Here is a 13,000-nt window from a genome sequence, read left to right on the forward strand (position 1 = left end):
GATTGCACTACGTCTCCATTTACGGTCAGTTCCGGCGTTCCTCAAGGCAGTCATCTTGGACCGTTCATATTCCTACTCTACCTAAACGATTTAAACATTTTGCTAAAATGCATGAAGTTATCGTATGTTGATGATTTCAAACTCTTTCACCTTATCAAAACCGTCGAAGACGCCAGATTCTTGTAGTCACAACTGGACATTTTTACAAATTGGTGTAGAGTAAATCGAATGACCGTTAATGTTTCAAAATGTTCAGTTATATCATTCACTCGCAAACATTCTATGATTGAATTCGACTACACGATCTTACAAACTGTTCTTAGATGAGAATCGTGTATTAAAGACTTGGGAGTTATCTTGGATTCGAAAATGAATTACAAACAGCACATTGAATATACCATCAATAAAGCCTCGAAACTGCTAGGGTTCGTCTTTCGTGTGACGAAAGACTTCAAAAACATATATTGCCTCAAAGCATTAAATTGTGCTTTGGTCCGTTCTATACTAGAATATGCAGCTATGGTTTGGTCACCCTACAATCAAAACGACATTCAACGCATAAAAAATATTCAACATCAATTTACTCGTTTTGCGCTTCCGAAGCGCCGCTTCGCCAACTACCATGTTCGCAGAAATGTGTTCAAGGCAGTTTTCATTTCTGATCTTCTCCAGTCACGAATTGATTGCTCGTAGCTGTTACGTTTGCTAGATTTTGATATTCGTCGTCGTTGTCTTCGAACTAATCTTTTCCTACGCATTCCAGCCTCCAGAACCAACTATGGCCACAACGATTCATTTGTCAGTATGTGCCGAGTGTTCAATAGCTGTTCAAGTCAGTTCGACTTTCATCTACCTCGTGATACTATCAGGAAATTGTTTTGTCGAACACTATCTCTTTAGAAGTTTATCGTTAGTTCTAAGTACTTAGCTATGTAGTTATAATAGTTAATGATATGAAATAATATGAAATGTATCATTTGGATATTCTGTAATCTGTTGGTACAAAAGATGAGGAGGTTTTATGCCTATTGTAGACATAGTGATAGATTGATAATAACTAATCTCCAGTGGGCTTTTCCCTGCTGCAGAAATAAAATAAAATAAAGATAAAATATAAAATGATTAGAAAATTTTTCAAAACTGCTGTTATAGCGACATGAAATTCGAGGCAAATGCACCTATTTTTACCTTACCCTTGCGGTCAATCGGACAGAGACAGCAGAACTCACTCTAGCTAATGGTTTTCGTATGTTATGAGATGACTACTGGAGCTGAGATGACTACTGGAGTCGTCCTACATATTTTTGAAAATTTGCAAACTGGTGATGGCGAATTGTCCTTTTCGGTAATGAATAACTTTTTGGCATTAAAAATGCCTTAAGGGCTCTCCGCATTTGGCCGATCCGACCGATCCGAGCTCTCCGGCGTTGACTTTTTCTCTGCTTCGTCTATGGCTGAGCTACGGGCGTGCGCATGTATAGGTGCGCCGGACCCGACACAGTTGCTACGGTGCGAAAAGCTCGGTGAGGAATATCGTTGCCAAAGATATGAATTTTATGTCGGGTCCGGCGTACCTATACATTCGCACGCCGGCAGCTCAGTCATAGCCGAAGAGCGAAAAAAAGATCGGCGATGGCAATGTCGGCCGAATGCGGTTTGACCTTTACTCTTCACTATACGAGGCTGGGTGTCAATTTAAAAAATGCAAATCTAACCGCGTAACCTTTTTCTATTATAATTTTGAACGCTTTTAACTCAGTGATTTCTTGAAAGATATATATAATTTAACTACCAATCGATTCGGAAACATTTAACTTAAACTTATGACGTAATGTCGTTTAAGTATTTCAATTTCTTACCATTAAAAGTTTAGTTTGAATTGACCTATGTTTTCACGAGTCAATCACAGTCCCAGTCACAGTGCGTCAATGATGGCATCCTCTCGTCCGATTTGCGCAGTATGAACTATAGCACAAATGGGAATCTATAAATATATGCCCGAATACATTTCTGCTTTAGTTAACCCCTGGCTGCCAGCGAGGAAGGGTGAGTGGACGACAAAGCTGAAAGTTACATTCATTCGCTCACTGGATAGTCGCTTTTGTATGTGCGTGGTGTGTTGAAACCGTTTTCACTGGTATTGAATACAAGCAAAGACATCATATTAACAAGATATCCAGTTCTTACATTTCCCGAACAAATCATTGGCAACATCCTTTTTTGCGAGCATGTCGCCCTCAGGCGAGTCCGTATCGAATCTCGTACATAGAAGTAAGGGAGAGAAATGTCAAATTCGTGCGCGCCAAAATAGCAGCACTGCGCATCCATACAATTGACATGATAGGTTGAATGTGATACCACACGATGGCGTTGCTGAACTGAAGATTGATTTCGCTCCAAGCTGACAGGGTCTGATACAAGTTAGCAGTTTATTTTGATTCTCCAGTAACTAGTAGGCCAATTTAGAACCATCGGCGATAAACTTTTCGGGCCTAATTCTAAGCGCTTGTATCTCGATGATTTGTTGATGGATTTGCCTCATTTAACTTGATTCGAAAGCTTCAATATTGTACGTTTCAAAACAACAAGCGTCTTATCACTGCTTGTGTTGTAACTATAACAATGTTAGTTCATATATTAATAATATAAAGTTACAATATGAACCAGTGGCGTCTCGTCTTCACGTGCATCTCGTGCACGGTCAAATTAAGTCACATTATTTTTTAGATTCTCAATTTATTCGATGAAATCATAGTTGGATAGTACCGAATATAAAATAATGAACGGTTTTGTCCATAACAATTCCACAAAATTTCAAGTATCGCTCATTTCAAGTATCGCTCACTGTGTTAGTGTTTTTTCCATGCACATGAGTTACTGAACAGTTTCAAAAAAAAAAGAACGAATTACTCAGCTCAGTTTTAAGATTTGTGTTGTTCTCTCTGTCACGTTTAGCACTGTGCGAACTTCAGGAGGGGCTTCAGTAGCTTATGCTTATGGCAGTTGAAAACAAATTGCTGTCTCAGTTGCAAAATCAAACGGTTTATTGATGAAGTTAATGACAGATTTTCTCGATGTTCAGAGCGCCAAATGCTTCTATTGTGTCAATAATATGACATAAGTTTAATAAAAAAAAATCCCATTCAAAAGTATATCAATATTTCATTGTATTGAAAAACACTATCGAACATTCATTTCTCAATCGTTATCTTTCATTTACAACGAACTGTTACAACTGATTTCATACCACATAAGCAGTGCACAGCCCACTGATATGAACAAAATGAAAGAATTTGGTTCCTAATATGCAGAAGTGAAAATCAATGAAAGTAACCAAATATTTTGCGCGGACTGTTTCACATGTTTTCTTCCTTGTATTGTTGTCATTGTATTTTCGGACACTCGAAGATTATCGACGCCTTTTAACGAAGGATCATTAAAATTACACTATTACTGAGTTTATTGGTTGACGGTTATTCACAGTTTTCGATCAAAATATATAAAATCTTCTCTAATCGTTGTTTATAAAATGAATAAGTTTATGCGTTCTCTGTCTTGATAATTATTATTATGATATAAAATCGTTTCATTTGTCCAGACTTATATCTTGAGATTGTTCGTATCCAAAATTAATATATTAAGGAGTATATCGAAAATAAGCTATCCACATACATTGGTGTTGTACGCATGTATTTGTGATGGTTTTTTATGCTCCGATCACAGCATGCTGTGCGTTTTGCTGTCAGCTTTCGTTTGTTTGCTTGATTGTGCGGTTGAAATTCAGCGTTTTCAAAATGTCGCGTATTTAAAAGGAAGTCAAAAATTAAGGTTCTGGACACATGGCTAAGTGAGAAGGGTATCACTATGCGCAAATTGGCGAAGCGGTTTGGAATTCATCATGTCAGTGTCAAAACCATCATTAAAAAGTTTGGAGAACACTATTCTTTGGATGAGCTACCAGGAAGAGGCAGAAAACCCCGTTCTTCCAACCCGAAACTGGACCAGAAAGTGGTATCTCTAATCATGAAGAACAAATCAGTGCAGTGTCAACCGAGATGTCTATCTCCTCTGTGTGACGAAGAGCAAGCAAAATTTCTCCCCTCGCACTGACAACTTCAACGAGAGCTCTTCTATTTCACATTTATACACCACTGTTGTGTAAAGTGTGCACGCGTTTGTTTATTTCCTTTTACCTCTTCCACTGAATCGCACTAAAGTGCTAGAGCATTAGCTAATAAATTCTCTGAGGTGGATGCAGATACTTTCACAGAGGTGTACACGCCGGTGAGCACTCTGCAGTATGGTTTGCGTAGCAAGGCCAGATCTACTCTCTATTAATTGAAGTTCACAGAAGTGTTTGTTTAGACGAGAGCGCGTGTGAGCGATTTATGCGAAGAGAATGTGTTTCACTCGCACCAGCTGCTTTAACCACAAGCACACACTCAAATGCTGTCTATTCGACACTAAGAAGAAGTGCGCTTTCCTCTTTGTGCGGTGCTTCGTTTTTTGCATCCTCGGTGTGGCAAAAATCTGACTCTAGCGTGTATCACTCTGGTGAAATGCCATCTCTGAGTGTCAATACGTGATTTGACCAAAAAAGCAGGAACGAGTGTCGGAATGATCCAGCGTGTCAAGAGGCGAAATCACCTGAAGACCTACAAGAAGCAGAAAATCTCGAAACAAAGTGTAGAACAGAAGAAGCGAGCAACAACAAGGGCCCGGAAATAGTACTCGCGTTATTTGCAGTTGCTTTTTGATGGACGATGAAACTTTTGTAAAGGAGGACTCAAAAACCCTTCCAGGTCCACAATACTTTACTGTAGTCGTTGGGGAGGATGTGAGCGATGCGGACAGGTCGATTCAAGTGGAGAAATTCGGTCGAAAGGTACTGGTATGGCAAGCTATATGTTCCAGTGGTTTGAAGTCAACTGTTTTTTACACTATCGGAACTATTAATGCAGAAATCTATCGATCTGAGTGTCTCCAGAAGAGATTGCTGCCTTTATAAAAGAAGCATAGTACACCTCCACTGTTTTGGTCGGATTTAGAGTCGGCTCACTATGCCAAAACCACTCTCAATTGGCTTGCAGAAAAGGGTATACATTTCGTTGAGAAAAATATCAATCCACCAAATTGTCCTCAGCTTCGACACATCGAACGTTACGTTACAGTCTTCAAGAAGACTGGTAAGGCAGCTGGGAACATGCAGGAGTTCAAAAGAATTTGGACTCATGCGTCCAAAAAATGCGATGCAACACTTGTCCGGAACTTGATGAAGAGCGTTCGATCAAAAGTGCGAAAATTCGTGAAGGAATAACTTAAATTTCATGCGGTTATCATTATGCTTAAGTTTAACCTCGTACAATAAAGGATCAATTTTTAGTTTGAATAAAAAATCGTTTGTGGATAGCGTATTTTCGATACACTCCTTAAGTAATTTTGAAATCATCATAATTGACTTTCATTTAAACGATATTTTTTAAATGTAAAAATTTGAGGAATTCATCAAAATAGAGTAAGATCAATTGTTCTGAAAGGATCTAATCATTCGTCGTCGATTTGATCATTCGCAAAAAATCTAAACGCTAAAAGTAGAGTAAGTATGCAATTTGTCACTGTTTATCCACCATCATTTTAATTTTTGTATTTATTATGGGTATCTCAGAATTATTTCATTTTTAATGTAATCGTGCTCGCTCGCGTCTTGCATACAGCCCTTTAATTTTTTGTTCATCTCTTTTATTCAGAATTAATTTGCAAGGGGCGGAGTGCAAATATAAAATCAGAAAAGGGCAATAAATAAATAGTTGAAACACCAATTAACAAATATCCGCTTTGAATTATTATTGAATTGTGTCGTGAGTTGGTGTGTATTTTTTTCTTCTTTTGAGATATTAACTTAACAGCTTATTTTACTAAATAAACTTGTTGGGTTCAAAATGAATTTGACTTATTTTATTCTCAGACGCAACCCAAACTGATCCAGGGTCACCTTCCAGGATGGCCTTAATAACACATTTGCCAACGACGCTCGGCCTGTAAAAACAATTATTTAAATTTCTTTTCTATTGCATACATATTCTGTGCTACAAGCCATTACTCTTGAACTGTCATTGTTTCCATTAGCTTAACTGCAGCTGCATCTTTCGTGGCTAATTTTATCATATTGGTGCGAGTCGCTCCCGGACAAACAGCAGCCACTTTTACACCCGCGTCTTTCCACAACTGCTCAGATTGCTGAAAAAGGTCTATCAGATTTAAAGTATATCCGCACTAGGCCAATCCGACCGATCCGAGCTCTCCGGTACAGACTTTTTTCTGCTTCGGCAATGGCTGAGTTGCAAATGCACACAGCTACATGTGCAGCTCAGTCATAGCCGAAGAAGAAAAAAAGTTAATGACGGAGAGCTCGGATCGGCCTAATGCGGGTAAACCTTTATTTGAGTTCATCGCTTTTGTGTTTTTCCCTTACCCCTAAGCATCTCGTGAAACCAATGACTCCAAATTTCGAAGCACCATACACTGCGCAAACTTGTGAAGGTTCCAATCCAGCTACCGATGCAATATTGATAACGACACCCCCATTACCAGATTTATTTTTGGCCATCAAGTCGAACATGATCGTTGTACAGTCAATCAAACCAATCTGTAATGAGATGAGTAATCTGTAAAACCAATCAATTGAACGTGCTCTCATCCATGAATACTACCAAGTTAATGCCAATGCAACGAGCGGGATCACGATCGAACACACCTGCTGAATTCACCAAAATGTCGATCGATCCTAGCCATTGAACGGCGTCCTGGCAAAGGACCTTCTCAAGTTGTGCTTTGTTCGAAACATCACATTCAGAGTAGAGAATGGTAGCATTTGGATTGCAGGACTTCAATTGTGTTTGTTGGGCCGTATCCAAACTGATGCCAAGATCCAAAATAAGAATTTTCTGCAATTTCAGAATATTACGTTTTTGTTAAGAGCCAATCCAGTAAATACTCTAACAAACAAAATTGTTTTACCAAAATACAATAAAATACTTAAACATTCTTAAATATGCGCAGCTTTTCCATAGTTCAAATAGCCATTTGGGAGTTTTAGTATCAAGTAATCGGCAGATAAAAACTTCTTTCGATTTACTTTCCAAAGTTGCTCGAACTGTTGATGTAAGACTACAAACCTTTTGTCAAAATCACTGGTAACATTTGTTTTGAATATTTAGGCAACGTTTTTTTTGTGTTCCATATAAACTTATTTCTGTCTGTGCGAAATATTGATTCGAAAATAATTCTTTGTGAATTTTTGAAAACCGTGATTTTGAATGTTTTATCTGCTCGAATCGATGCGTATGAATATTTCCAAGTAATGGGTGTGATGACATCGAAATGAGATCGGATGAGCTGTAGATGTCCAAAGCCTAACCACTGATGGTACAGCTTTTTCCGTGTTTTGAATTCGCACCCCTGTATAGAAAACAAATACGTAGTCCTACGCCAGAAAATTATATTTGGAAAGTAGCTAAACTTATAGGCCGTTCCTTGGCGATTAGCTATAGAACACGAACGTACTATACTATTTTCACTATGCTCATCATAACCACGGCTCATTTAATGAGCCTATAGGAAATTCCATAAGAATATTGTAAACAAAGCAACACAGAAACGTATTAGATAAGAAAATGCAATTTACCGAAACTCCAGCTTTCAGAAGTTCTTCTGCTGTGGCGAAACCAATTCCGTTTGCTCCACCTGTAATCACGGCACTCTTGTTGCTTAATGACATGCTGCTTCTACAAATGACTACTGATCGACACTTGCTGCGAATGTTTCGAGTACTGGCTAAATTTATACCACACATAATAACATTGATTATCTAAGAGAAAAAAAATATGCATGTAAATCTAGCAGTAATGTTTCGAATGAACAATACGCTTTATAATTATATATGCAAATCAAATAAAAAGATTAGTACCTGTGTATTGAATTAAACTGCTTATTAATTGCTACTGAGCTTTTGAGTAATACAGTAATGAATGTTTTTTTTTAATAACTATTTATTGGAATATGAGTTAAAATTAAATTATTAAGATTTAAATTGGGTGTTCAGCCACAAGTGGTGACTTTTCAGCCCTATTGAATACATGATTTGGTTATTACCATGAGGACATCATTTGCTTCCGCAATTCTGAGATTTTTGTGTAAAGAATTCTAAACCTACTTGTATTGTGTAATAGGGAAAAGGAACTTATATACTAACTTACTAACTAATACAGAGAGCGAATCGATTCAATTGAAGATTGCATCGATTTTTGTCGGAATTTGCTTATAATATTATGTGACATTACATCTAATGGTTTCATATTTGTGAGTCTGTGTAACTCATTTGTACTAAACCAGGGAGGACGCTTCAAAATCATTTTCAGAATTTTATTCTGAATCCTTTGATGCGTTTTCTTCCTGGTGGAACAACAACTTGACCAAATTGGTACTGCATAAAGCATGGCTGGTCTGAAAATTTGTTTATAAATTAACAATTTGTTTTTTAGACGGAGCTTAGAATTTCTGTTTATAAGAGGATATAAACATTTAATACATTTATTACACTTTGCCTGGTGTTACGAAACCGCAGGGCTGATTCGTGCCGCGGTGGTGAGGTTCAACACCGATCACTGCTGTCAACGGAAGAGAGCATAAATGTCAGTCGAAAACGTCAGGCAACATGACCGCGTGCCAAACTGTCGCCTGCAGCATAAAACAGTACGTGAACTAACAGTGCAGTCTCAGTACAAATTTATTCCTGATAATTTAAAATAACTAAGTGCTAAGAGTGTAAATCTAAGTGTTTGAATTTATTGAATTTAACTAGGTAACTAAAACTATACATCCAATTGTTTATGAATTTAAAGAAACTGATGGAAATAATTATAAATACTTAGACTAATAGTACGGCTCGATTACATGGGCATGACAGTAATATTGGGTATGCGAATACCGTACAAGCAAATTTGAACCTATTAGCTATACAAGCTACTACGTACAGTTTTGCGCTATTTGTCTCGGATAGAAAAGGAAGAAGAAAACGAAAATGTAAGTTAAAATTAGTTTATGAAACTGAATTCATAGAAACAAAATATATTACAGCTTTGAAGCTGCGATTTAGCTGCTATCAAGATTGTGGTACTTCCCCATCCGAACAATCTTCAAAGATTTTCCTGTGATAATATTACCATCACGAATATCGACGAGATGGAGGTGGCGAGACACTGCACTAAATGCGATCGCCCGGATTCAGTTGATAATCTCGTAGGATGTGATGTTTGTGAGACATGGATGCACTTTGGATGTGCAAATGTGACAGATTCCATTGCGGATATCAATCGCAGTTGGAAATGTGAGCAGTGCAGGGAAGAGGAATCCATGATTCAATCACGTGTGTCAGTCGGTCGTTCGTCTACAAGCAAATGTTCAAGTCGAATTGAACTTAACCTAAAAATGTTGGAGGAACAAAAGGCTTTAAGAATGCAAAGAATACAGCAGGAAGAAGCAGCAAAAGCAAATGTTAGGATGCAATTAGCTGAGATGGAGGAAACTTTCTTGAAGAAAAAGTACGAGTTTCTGCTAGCAGAAGCAGATAATTCAGAAGATGGAGTCAGTAGGAAATCGAGATTGAGCAGTCGAGCTAGCAAGGAGAAAGTACGGACGTGGCTTAGCAAGCAGGAAGTGGACACATCACACAATGTGAAAGTAGTGTCATCCAGTAATCCTTCGCCAATGATCGTTAACACTGAAGCAGCTCAGCAGTCTGGTATTCCAGCTCTCATCACTTCAAGTCCACCTGCATCGAACGTTCCTGACATAGCAGTTTCTGGTCCTGCATCAGCATCAACACCAAATTCAACAGATGGTAAATGTTTTCCGTGTTCTGCTGCTGAGATTGTATCCCACGATTTGGTACCAGTGGGTTCAGATGGTTATGTATCTCATGCGGAAATAACGATCGACGTTCCCCGCCGAGCACCGGTGAGTTCTTCACATAGGACTAGATGCAGTTCGTTAATAGAAACAAACATTCTGGAGCAGATAGGCACCGATCGAGTCCAGCGGAAGATTACTAACAGTGCACCGCCATCTATTGTTAAGTTTCCTACCAGATCGAATTGTAATCAACAATCAGAAATAATAGCTAGTAATAACAATATGTTAGGCACGAGTAGGGCACTAGAGTACGACTACAATGCGGTCATACATTCCTCTAGTAATAGTAGGCCAATGATCCATGATACGCTAGTAGTAACAAGTGTGTCAGCAGTACCTCCCGTAACCTATAGGTCCTTGCCAGTGTGTAGCTATAATTCCATCTTTCCACAAAATACCTTTGCCTTAAATCAAGAGTTAAAACCATATGCTCCCGCGCACAGTGTTGCGGCCAGTCGGTGTGTTGCAACTAATCCAACAAAGTCATGCTTGACTGGGGAACATTATCGTCGGATGGGAGGCAGTACGGTTAACTTCCAATGCCCTGGGTTATCAGTATCGAGTGTTCATACTGGAGCAACGTTAAGCACTACTTGTCAAACGACATGGACCCGTAACAAACCCCCCGGGCCCTTTGGCGATGATGTACCAGGGATGGTAAATAATTACATACCGATTTCATCACAGCCAAACGTTATGCTTACAAATATTGGTGGCTACCGTGCAAATACGAATGTGTTGATACCACCAGTTTCCCACGTCACTTCACGTCCATTCGATATTCCGTTCCTTCAGCCGTCCGTACCCTCGTCCATATCCGTTTCTCAGATCGAACAACGACAGCAACAGTATATAGATCGACCCGCCGTCTCAGGGCGCTGTGGACCAACGAACGAACAAATGGCCGCAAGGCAAGTTATGCCAAGGGAGCTACCGTCCTTCTCCGGAGATCCGCAAGATTGGCCAATATTCTACAGTTCGTTCTGCAATTCGACTGATACATGTGGATTCAGTGTCGCAGAGAATCTGGCGAGATTACAACGTTGTTTGAAAGGACAGGCGTTAGACGCAGTAAAAAGTCGATTACTCATGCCACAATCGGTTCCGTTCGTGATTGATACACTGCGTCGATTGTACGGGCGACCGGAAATACTTATGTACTCGCTTCTTCAAAAGCTCCGAACAGTTCCTTCTCCTAAGACTGATAATTTGCAGTCGCAGATAGATTTCGGTCTTGCGGTACAAAATGTTGTAGATCACATGAGTATCGCTAATCTGTCTGATCACTTGTGTAATCCGATGCTTCTCCATGAGCTAGTGGAGAAACTTCCACCTCAGCTCAAGATGCAGTGGTCTTATTACAAAAGTAGATTTACTTGTGTCAACTTGGCGACCTTCAGCGCGTTTATGTCGGAACTAGTGCTGATGGCATCGGAGGTTACACTCCCTATGGATGCGCTTACCCTCAACTGCAAATCAACTAAATCAGGCAGAGACAAACCGAAGCTTTATATACACGCTGAGGAGATACGGGATGGAAAATCCAAAGCCATCGAGAAGAATGGGGCGCTACCAGAGCAAGGTATAAAGGCTTGTGTGTTTTGCGATAAAACAAACCATGAGATTGCAAACTGCAAGCAATTCAAGGCGCTCGATATCGATGATAGATGGAAGACCGTTAAGCAGAAACAGCTGTGCAGAAGCTGTTTAGTGCCACATCGGAAATGGCCATGTCGTACTAAAACAGAGTGCGGTATTAATGGTTGCCGAATACATCATCACAAACTTCTGCATTCTGAGAACTTTTCCAGTAAAGCTGATCTAATAAGCGTCGCCGGTAACAAGAATACGGTAGTACACCAGAATCTACACCGTACGATGTCGTTTTCACTATTTCGGTATTTGCCAGTAACGATACATGGAAATGGTAAACAAGTCCACACGTATGCGTTTCTCGATGACGGGTCCAACTCAACCTTACTGGAGTGTAATATTGCGTCGGCTTTGGGAATCAAAGGACCTACAGACGGCTTCTGTCTAAGTTGGACTGGAAATATTACCAGAGAGGAAAAGGAGTCGCAGCGTATCAGCGTAGTAATTCACGGAAATGGAAAGAAGTTCAAGCTTCATAACGTGAGAACAGTACAGAATTTGCACTTACCGGCACAAACGTTGGACTACGAAGAACTGTCTTATACTTTTCCTCATCTGAAAGGTCTTCCTATCCAGAGCTATACCAACGCAGTTCCTGGGGTAATCATCGGAATCGAGCATATCCGGCTATTGACAGCGCTGCGAACGAGAGAGGGTAATAACAACGAGCCAGTGGCGACTAAAACTCGCCTGGGATGGTGTATCTTCGGAAAGAGCTCCCAGAACAGTAACGTTATGGAGCAGTTGAATGTACACATAGACGACGGTATGTCAAATCGTGATCTGCATCAGTGGATGAAACAATTTTTCGCCGTTGAAGAGTCAAGCGTGACAGTAAAGCCGGAGGCTGACGAGGACAAACGAGCACGTCAAATCATGGAAACCACCACTCAGCGGGTCAACGGTGCGTTCGAGACGGGATTGCTATGGAAATACGATCACATCTGTTTTCCCGACAGCTACCCGATGGCACTACGGCGCATGAAAGCGTTGGAGAGGCGGTTGAGTAAAGAACCGGCTCTTGCATCAAGAGTGATGGAACAGATTTCGGAGTACGAAATGAAAGGATACGCCCATCGTATCACTCCGGAAGAACTTCAATCTACGGAAGCGAGTAGGGTCTGGTATCTACCACTAGGCTTAGTGCAGAATCCTAAGAAACCGGACAAACTGCGACTGATCTGGGACGCCAAGGCTCGTGTTGGCGGTGTGTCGTTGAACGATATGCTATTAAAAGGTCCTGATCTCTTGGTGGAACTAATTTCGGTACTGTTGCGTTTCCGACAGGGAGAGATTGCAGTGGTAGGCGACATAAAAGAAATGTTCCATCAGATCAGTGTTCGGAACGAAGACAAGCAGTCACAGAGATTCGTTTTTC

The 13,000-nt window shown here is 40.0% G+C and overlaps 1 protein-coding gene across 1 annotated transcript; it reads right to left on the minus strand.

Moving 5' to 3' along the window:
- Positions 1–5,845: 5,845 nt before the first annotated feature.
- LOC131435373 (alcohol dehydrogenase-like) lies at positions 5,846–7,835 on the minus strand. The gene is made up of 5 exons (XM_058603186.1): positions 7,685–7,835; positions 6,711–6,944; positions 6,473–6,646; positions 6,101–6,237; positions 5,846–6,036 (listed from the first exon to the last, which is right to left on the minus strand). Exons 1-5 carry the CDS (start codon positions 7,775–7,777, stop codon positions 5,916–5,918), a joined length of 759 nt encoding a protein of 252 aa, XP_058459169.1. The 5' UTR covers positions 7,778–7,835; the 3' UTR covers positions 5,846–5,915.
- Between the last annotated feature and the right edge of the window lie 5,165 nt (positions 7,836–13,000).

This window comes from Malaya genurostris, chromosome 3 (genome assembly GCF_030247185.1).
Source record: "Malaya genurostris strain Urasoe2022 chromosome 3, Malgen_1.1, whole genome shotgun sequence".
NCBI lineage: Eukaryota > Metazoa > Arthropoda > Insecta > Diptera > Culicidae > Malaya > Malaya genurostris.